Source organism: Spermophilus citellus (genome assembly GCF_964194105.1).
Source record: "Spermophilus citellus genome assembly, chromosome: 13".
Classification (NCBI taxonomy): Eukaryota; Metazoa; Chordata; class Mammalia; order Rodentia; family Sciuridae; genus Spermophilus; species Spermophilus citellus.
The window spans coordinates 13,375,839-13,385,038 of NC_138193.1; the positions used below are offsets into that span (position 1 = coordinate 13,375,839).

Consider the following 9,200-nt stretch of genomic DNA (forward strand, 5'->3'; position numbering starts at 1 on the left):
GGGACATAAAAATTCAAGACCATTGTACATATTTTAAAAAGCAGAAGAGAACAATAACCTACCATATTGGCCCACATGGTTGCCATTTATATCCCTTTCTTCTGGTGCCATTTCCTTCTGCCTGAAGAACTTCCTTTAGCACTTCTCTCAGGGTAAGTTTGCCCGCAATGAATTCCTTAGTGTTTCTTCATCTGAGAGTGTCTTCAGGTCACCTCCATTCCCAAAGGACATTAGAGAATTCTGGGTTGACAGGTTTATGTATTTTTTTTTCTTTTGCCACTTTAAAAATGTCATCCAGCTGGGTGCAGTGGCACACGCCTGTAATCCCAGCAGCTCAGGGCTGAGGCAGGAGGATGGTGAGTTCAGAGCCAGCCTCAGCAAAAGTGAGGCGCTAAGTGACTCGGTGAGATCCTGTCTCACAAGAAAATGCAAAATAGGGCTGGGGATGTGGCTCAGTGGCCGAGTGCCCCTGAGTTTAATGCCCAGTACAAAAAACAAAAAACTCCAAAACCAAAAACAAAAAAGCCAGGCCACCCGGTGGTTTCTGATAAGGACTCTGTGGTCATTCTACTGTCACTCCACTTTTTTTATGCATTGTTTTTCTCTGGCTGCTTTCAATGTTTCTACTTGGTTTCAATTTTAGTAGTTTGATTGTAACACCGGGCCTTATCTCGCTTGGTGCTCACTGAGTTTCTTAAATCTTTAACTTGATGGCTTTTACCAAATTTGGGACATTTTCAGTCATTATTTTTTCAAAAATTTTTTTTCTGAGCAGGGCATGTTCTGTGACCTGGGAGGCCGACAGAATCCCAAGTGTGAGACCAGCCTGCACAACTTAGTGTGACCCTGACTCAAAAAAGGCGGGTGGGGATGTACCTCAGGGGTAAAGCACCCCTGGGTTCAAGTCTCAGCACCACAAAAAAGAAAAAAAATAGTGTTTTTTTTCCTCATTACCCTTTCTTCCCTCCTCCTGAGATCCTGAGGAATGTCAGACTCTTGGCTTTGTACGACCTGTGAGTTTATTTTTCCATCTATTAATCGATTTCCTTTTGTTGTTAAGTCTGGACAACTCCTCATACCGACCTGTGTTTAGATCCTCTGACTCAGGCCCCCTGCGCTCTGGACTGGCTCCATCAGTGCATTGAGTCTGTTACTAAATTCTGTCATTTGGTTATTATTTATATATTTTTTCTCAAATTTCAGTTCAGTTCTCTCCTGTTTCTCTGTGCAATGGGCTGTCTTCCCTTTCACTGTGAAAGGCTGCCCTTCCTTCTTAGAGCATGGTCACAACCACTGCCTCAGGGTCTCAGTCCCACACTGGGCCATCTTGGAGTGGTCTCTTGATGTCTCTGATTTTCTTTTCCCTTCAGAGATGAGATTTTCCTGTCATTTTGGACCGTATCCTGGACATCATGACTATGGTGTCTTGTGCTGTGAGTCGTGTTTAAATCCTGTTTTGAAACTGATTTTTGTTTTGTTTTGTTTTTTTGGTGGTCTCGGGGATTGTACCCAAGGCCTTGTGCCTGCGAGGCCAGCCCTCTACCACGGAGTATGTCCCCAGCCCCTTGATACTGACTTTGTCCAGGCGGGCAGCCTTTTGGGTTCCTGCCGGGGTCCCTTGCCTGCTCTGGGCTGTGGTTTCAGTGTGAGATGTTCTTAGCTTTGCAGGGTCATTCGGATCTGGTTAGTGTGACAATCCTGGGCCTGAGACCAGCCTGGGTCCCTGTGACTCAGTTCTGAAAGCCTTTGGGATTCTGTTTGGGGTCAGCTTTGGGGTGAGCTCAGATAGTCATCTACTATTTTATGGGACCGTTTTCTTGAGCTCCCTTGCTATGCCCCCCCCCACACACACACACACCTCCCAGGTCCCAGCAGCCTGCCCCTCCACACTCTGGACAAAACTCAGGGTTTTCATTCCTGTGACCATGTCTATCTCAGGGGCTGACAAACAGTTTGGGGGTGAGGAAGAAACGGGGATCCCCCTGTGCTCTCAGGACCAGGGCTCCTCTGCTGGGGGACAGTCCCCTTCCTCAGTTAGAGGTACTTTCCCGGCTGCCCCAGGCCTTGCCACTGCCCTTACATGGCCTGGGACAGGAAACAGTGAGAGGGGCTGTTCACTCTCTTTGACCTGCAGAGGGTCTCTTTCCAATTCCTGGGACCAGAAATATGAGGGCTTCTTCTAGAGATGTCTTTCTTGGTGTCTTGTGTCCAGCTCTGGGATTCAGGTGCCTCTGAGTCCAGCCTGGGAAAACGGGACGCTCAGCACCAGCTGGGTAGTGTCCTGAATCTGGTTCCTTCCACATCCTGCTCCATTTGCTTCTGGGGGTCCCCCCGAGAGCAGCTGCATGCACTCTGCCCACGCCCTTCGCTGCACTTGGTGGCAGAGGGGGACAGCTTTCTCTACTTGATCACAGCTGAAGTGACCCAGCCGTCATTGTCCCCTGCTCATCGCTGTCCCAGTCCCTCTCGCTTACCCATTCGCCTGTTCTTTCTCCACCCTCCCCCGTGCCCTTCCCTGGGACATGGGCTTCAGGGCAGCAATGGCCTGGCTCATGTGGAGGACCATGGCCACTGCGCCATCTTGAATTCCTGGCACACAGAGCACCCCGGTAAGTGCTTCTTCAGGACTGATCCACCTTAGTCATGAGGACTTTGGGGACGACTGTTTCTCTCTCTCCTTCCCTAGATCCTCTTCTGCCCACACGTGCTCTGCATGTTCTTCAGAAATGACCTACTGGTCAGTCACCAACACACAGGGACAGGCCGCAGGACAGCCAGAGGGAGCTGGGAGAAGAATAGACCGTCGTGTCCACTAGGATCCTTCCACAGCCGGCGCCGGGAGGCCCAGTTCTTAGGGGACCCATTTCCCTCCTTCCCAGGGAGGGGAAGTCATTAGCTCAGGGTAGCTGGCTTCAGGTGACTTCACCAGTGACTCAGGCCTTGCCCCAAGGTGCGGGGGAGCCACGCAAGGGGGACGTGGATGTTGGGCTGGGAACTCTGTCCACTCTGACAGTCCCCACAGTGGAGGCTGTAGGACACAGCCTGTTCCCTTGACGTCACAGGACATAGGCCCAGCTGGACACAGATAATCTCTTTACTTCAGTCACCTCAACACTCCCTGGGTGGCAGGGTGCAGGGAGGTCGGGCTGGGGAGCTGAGGGTAGTGCTGTCTCCAGGGAACCGGGCTCCCAGTGTCCCTAACAATGGTCAGAGCAAGCCCGGTGCACTCCAGGGTCAAAGGACAGCTAGCAGAACAGACTCATGGGAAACGAGTCTTCCAGATACCCCCCCCCCCCACCCAGAGGAGCTCGGTGTGGCTCTGCGAGGACAAAGTTCTAAAGCACTGGCTGCTGGCAGAGTCCGACAGGAGCGGCTGGTTAAGGTCCACCCTGTCCTCAAAATGGGACAGGACCTGAGCCACTGGAGTCCATTGGTGATCTCTGGGCTCTCCTGCTGCTCGTGGGCCTGCAGGCCAGAGGTCAGCCAGCAGTGCTGACCCAGCCACCCAGGCCTCCATGGCCCGTGGGTCCACCCTCCGCTTTCCTATGTCCATGCCCAGCCCTTGCCCACGCCCATCTGGTTCCCGTGGCCAATCACCAGGGCCCCACAACTGGATTCCGAGAGCCAGCGAGGGAGCTGTGGGCGGGGTAGGAGGGGAAGGATGCCTGTGTCCTCGCCCCCGACTTCGCCACCATGAGGCCGGGAACCTCCCAGGCCACAGGATTGGTGGGTTCAAATATGACACCAACAAAACACAAGGCCAGGACCGCCCAGTCATGAGTACCCTTGCCTCCAGTTGCTGTGGGCAATTGCTGTCCCCTGGTGCCTGTGCTGTGCCTGGAGCCCAGGGCCTGTGACGTGGCCACGTGTGGAGTTGAGGAGTGAACAGTTAGAAGCCCCAGAGCGCAGCGCCAAGGGCGGTCCTGTTCCCGCCAGCTCTGACCACCTCCTTGCCCTGAACACCCTCTGGCTGGCCGGGGATGCTCTGTGCAAAGGAAGCAGAGCCAGTCCCAGCAGAGGTCACGCACACTGCTGCTGGCAGGGGACACTGCTGGAACCTGTGGGAGCAGGGGACTTCCCAGCAGCACAGGTGACACTACTGGAGCCTGTGGGAGCAGGGGGGATTCCCACTGCACTGGATGGCGAGGCCAAGCTATGGGTGCCATCGAGTGGTTTTGGATGTGCCTCTGCCCTCGCATTTGTCCCAGGCATCCAGGCAGGGCACAGTCCTGACTCTCACCTCCAGCAGACCCGACCAACGCTGGGAGGTCAGGAGATGGAGAGGGATGTGGTTCTGGTGCGGGGTCCCTGGCTTCAGGGCCTAGAGGACTGGGAGAACAGGCAGGACGTGCAGTCACCCACTGTGGCTAGTGTACTGCTAAGGAGCGCTCCCCACAGGACCCCGGGCTCCTGGCCAGGATGTCTCTGGCACCCTGACAACCCCTTCCTGTTGTGGAAGCTCAAAAGTGGCATTTAAAAACTCAGAGAGGTTTTGCTGGGGGAAAAAAACATCGTGCTGCCTGAAGAGGAGGTGGCCCTCAGCAGCAGCCGCCCGGCCCTGGGCCTGTCCCCACCCTGTCCCCGCCAGCCAGGCTGACTCCTGTGCCCCTCACCTTCTGGCCCCTCTCCTGTCCCTGTGCTTCAGAAACTCGAAGCCAACTCCTGACACCTCCTCAGATGAGCAGGGAGGCAGCGGGGACCCTGGACCAGTCCTACTCCTGCTCCTGCCGGCGCCTCCACCCCAACGCCCCACCCGGCTTCTGGCCGAGAACAGGCCAATGCTTAAAAAAATAAAAAGGTGGGACTTCGGAAGAAGATCCCACAGTGAGCGATGTTCCCAGTGGGGCAGGGGCAAGTCTTGGGTTCCTCTGAGAACAGGCCTTCGGGGACTAAGGTGACTTGGTGACAGGGCAGGAACCAGTCCCTCGGGGGCTCGCACCTTGCAGAGCAGAGGTGCCACTGGGAAGGGTCCGCTGAGGCTGCCTCATGATGGGCAAGGAGAGGGTCCTTCCTGCCTCTTCCTGTCACCGAGGGCAGAAGGGGACACACAGGGGCGCACCCTGGAACCCAGTTCCTGGGGATAAGTGGAAGCTCTCTGGGCCAAGTTCTCACCTGGCAGCCGCCGCTGGGGTCCCTTCATGCCAGGCTAACTTCTGAAGTTAAAGGCTGCTCTGATTTAAATGTGAGTCCCCCAAATTTCAGGGGTTGGAAGCCTGGTCCCCAGGGCCATGTGAAGAGCAGGTGGGGCCTGCTGGCAGCGGGTGGCTCTTGTGGGGCCCGAGTTAGTTCTCGAGAGAGTGCGTGGTTCCCCACCCGGGGGCTCACTTCTCACCTGGCACCCTCTCTCGTGCATTAGCTCCTGCTGTTGTGATGCCATCTGCTGTGAGGCCCTCACCAGAGCCCAGCTGGTACTAGTGCTGTGCTCTTGAACCTCCAGAGCTGTGGGCTAAATAAAACTCTTTTCTTCATAAGCCCCTAGCCTCAGGTATTCTGTTATAGTAACAGAAATGAACCCATACAAGGACCAAGTCTAGGTTAAGGGCTTTGAGTAAGTTAACTAAGATGTAGTCCATAAGTTTCATAATATGATAAACCTCTAAAAAAGCCTCTTTTAAGATGGCATGCTGCCAAAACACAAGTACCTCATAGGTACTTTTAAGAGTTTAAGTTAATTTTTTTCTAATTCATTCACACTTTTCTTCAAATAGCTCTCTCAAATTTTATTTGCACACATGTTTCTTAAAGGTTTGCATGGATGAGGCAGAACATGATAGGCAGAAGAAACTTACCATGGCGTCTTCCCTTGAGTGTCAGCTGTGACATTTGCCAGCTCTGTCCTGAGCAAACTGTTTATCCCGCCTGGCTTGTTACTTCAGTAGTAGTGGGGAGAACTGGCAGGTTAACCCAAGCGCTAGGCACACAGTAGGTACTCAGCTAATGCCAGGTGCTACTGCCTGCTTCTAACAGCAAAGGCTAGGGACCTTCCACCAGAAGTCACAATTTCACTCAAAACACAAGACGGAATGAACTCCTCTCTGTTTTCTAAAGGGACCAGGCTGGAAGGATTTTTTCTTGTTTTTTGACAGAGCACTTACTATGCTGACTTGAAAAGGAAAAAACGATTCTGCTTTTGTACCTAATTAGGAATAAATAACATTCAAATATCAGACAGAATTAAGTGCTTAAATACACTTAATTTCTCAAACAACAAAAATTTTAGTAGCAACAATAATACATTTTATGTATTCTGGATCCTAAACTCTTATCAGATATGTGGCTTGGAAATACCTTCTCCTGTCCAGTGCACTGTCCCTTCACTTTCTTAAATGGTCATAAATTTTGTTTTTGATAAAATCTTGCTTTTATAGAAATTGACATTGCCAACTTACTTTTTTTTAAAGTCTTCAAATTTAGATGCGACAGTATTTCTTATAAAATTTATTTTATTGTTTTAAAACCTATTCAAATTATATAACTATTTCTTTAAAAACACAATCTGTACCCAAAAAGGGGGTGAGACCCGAGTCCCATGGGCAGCTGCCTTTGGCTCTGGAGCTGGGGCTGGGCCGCTGGGTCAGGCCGACAGCTTCCTTACCTCGCCCAGGAAGTCATAGGCCTGCTCTGAGAGGTCGAAAGGCTGGTGGGCCCCATCTGGGGACAGGAGAGCACGCAGGGCGCCCCCATGCTCCTGGTTCTGCTTGAGGAAGTCAGCGATGGCCCTCCAGCGAGCCCCCTCGCTCTCCTCTTCTGCCCAGCGCAGCGGGGGCAGCAGCGTGGAGCACAGGAGCGGCCACGCGCAGTCCTGGTAGACCAGGAGGAAGGTGGCCTTCAGGCACTCAGGGTCTCTCTAGGAAAATGCCAAAACCACAAGTGATCAGGACGGCCCACTCGCTGCACCTGAGGCACGACAGCCACCTGGGGGCGGGGCGGAGGGTGCCCTGGGGACAGCCACCTGGGGGCGGGGTGGAGGGTGCCCTGGGGCCCGGCAGGGGGTGCAGCCACCTGGGGCGGGAGCAAGGTGGGCAAGGAGGGGAGCTCGGCCCTGCCCAAGCCTCCAGGGCTCCGGAGACCAGGGTGCTGCGGTAGGATGGGTGACAGGGCATGGTCCAGGCTAGACAACCAAACACAGCAAAGCTGTCCACTCGGCTCCACCACAGCCTATCAGAGCCATGGTCACGCCCTGGTGGTGGGGATGGCCATGTCCTGCATGGGGTCCAGAGAAAGGAGACCCCAGGACAAGATTTGCAGCCATGCCTGGGTGGGGTGGGGACCCTCAGTCCTGAGGGTGTCAAAAGCTCCCAGTGACAAGAGTGATGCGTACCAGCACCAGCTGCAGTGGGTCTCAGAGGGCCCAGCAGGCCCAGGGCAGAGCTGTCACACGCAGCAGAGCCCACGATGTGTCCCCAGCTGTGCCCATGCGAGCACTGGGGTAGTCCTATGGGACTCAGGACAGTGTCTCGACCCCAACCCCTGGGTTTAGGGGCATTAGTGTGTCTTTATCCCTCGTTCCTTGCAGGTGACCACTGCCTCCATTCAGGAACTGGCCACCGTGGACTGCAGGTCCGAGCAGAATTCTTGTTCTTCACAGGGACACAGGGAGCTCAGCCACATGTGCCCTGTCTGCGGCCACTTCTGCAGCACAGCGGAGCAGCTGCTTTGAGTCCAGGGCCTCACACGTGCTAAGTGAGTGCTCTACAAATGAGCTTCACCCCCACCCAGAGTTGAGCAGTCCTGACAGAGGCTATGACACCTACAAAGCCAGAAATATTTACTATCTGGCCATTTACACAAAGTATGTTGCCAGGCGCAGTGGTGCACACCTGTAACCTCAGTGGCTTGGGAGGCTGAGGCAGGAGGATTGCGAGTGTGAGGCCAGCCTCAGCAACTTGGCGAGGCCCTAAGGACTTAAGTGAAATCCTGTCTCTAAATAAAAAGGGCTGGGGATGTGCTCAGTGGTTAAGTCCCTGGGTTCCATCCAATCCCCCAAAGAAAAAGGCTGCCAAATCCTGGATTACAGAAGTCAAACCCCACCATGGTCCACTGTCCACTGCAAGTTCCACGTGCTGATTACCACTCAACAGAAGGCAGAGCAAGTACTATTTCTGATACGTGACGCAGTTTAGGCTGGCTTCCTTTCTCCTTCTTTTTCTCTGCTATGGGTACAGAGAGCTAGAGGAATTTTTAAAAGGAACATTGGAGAGCCAGCCAGAAGGGCTGGTTCAGAAACTCCTTCATTTCAATGAGACTCAGTGACCTGAGATGCCTTTAAACATTCAGACCCGATCATGCACACCCTTCTTGGAATGTGCACTGTGACCACAGTGACACAGTTTCCCTGACGGACAGCAAGCACCACTGTGGCCACTTGGCTGGAGAAGAGCCATTATGGGGCTGGGCGGGGCTCAGTAGCAGAGCGCTTGCCTGGCATGCATGAGGCACTGGGTTCCACCCTCAGCAGCACATACAAATAAATGGAGTCTACTGACAATTAATCAAATATAGGGAAAAAAAGAGGAGGCATTACTTGAATGCAAACAACAGCGCTGCAAATACGAAGTCAGTGTAAAAACCACATTACCTTCTCCGATCTTTTCAACATGCTTTCTCTCTCAGCCCACGAACTCTAGAAAAGCGAACAGAAAGAGGTCAGTCCCGTGTCCCCACAGCACTTCTGCAGCTTGTCTCTGAGGGAACCTACGGGCAGGGTTAAGAACAGTATGGAGTGACGGAATGACCCAGCGCACCTGCTGCTAATCACCAGGTACCAGACCCACACGGCAGAGGTGTGCAAGGTGCCCCAGGAGCTCAGTTCTCATAGGTCAGAACCAACTTAAGAGAACCAGCGGCAGCCACATGCCGTGCGGTCTGCACTGCCACAGGCTAGGGCTGTGAGCTAGCATTGAGCTTCCAAGGTAAGACATCAGCGAGAAAACATTGCCAGATGCCACAGTCCTGCTGCCATGCGATGCCCATGGATGGGGGAGATAGAGTGAAGCAGTTCTGCAATATTCCCAGCCTTTTTATTTTTTAATTTGAGACAGGGTCTTATTAAATTGCCCAGACTGGCCTTGAACTTGAAACTCTCCTGTCTCATCTCCCAAGTTGCTGGGATGAAAGGCATGCCACCGTATCCAATGACATGTTTAAATTAGAATCAAAAGGCAAACTTCTACTCTCCTGGCTTGAATTTTTTTTGGGGG

General features: G+C 53.2%; 1 protein-coding gene across 1 annotated transcript; it reads right to left on the reverse strand.

Annotated features, from left to right (window-relative positions):
- Window positions 1-6,425: 6,425 nt before the first annotated feature.
- On the reverse strand, window positions 6,426-8,674 carry LOC308633065 (nephrocystin-1-like). The gene is made up of 2 exons (XM_081265522.1): window positions 8,579-8,674; window positions 6,426-6,847 (listed from the first exon to the last, which is right to left on the reverse strand). Exons 1-2 carry the CDS (start codon window positions 8,597-8,599, stop codon window positions 6,575-6,577), a joined length of 294 nt encoding a protein of 97 aa, XP_081121648.1. The 5' UTR covers window positions 8,600-8,674; the 3' UTR covers window positions 6,426-6,574.
- Window positions 8,675-9,200: the final 526 nt, after the last annotated feature.

Excerpts from the sequence above, each read along its gene's own strand:
- LOC308633065 (XM_081265522.1), bottom strand. The coding sequence starts at position 8,599 with ATGTTGAAAAGATCGGAGAAG. Across the intron at positions 6,848-8,578 it reads TGTTGAAAAGATCGGAGAAG|AGAGACCCTGAGTGCCTGAA; the intron begins GTAATGTGGTTT and ends GCATTTTCCTAG.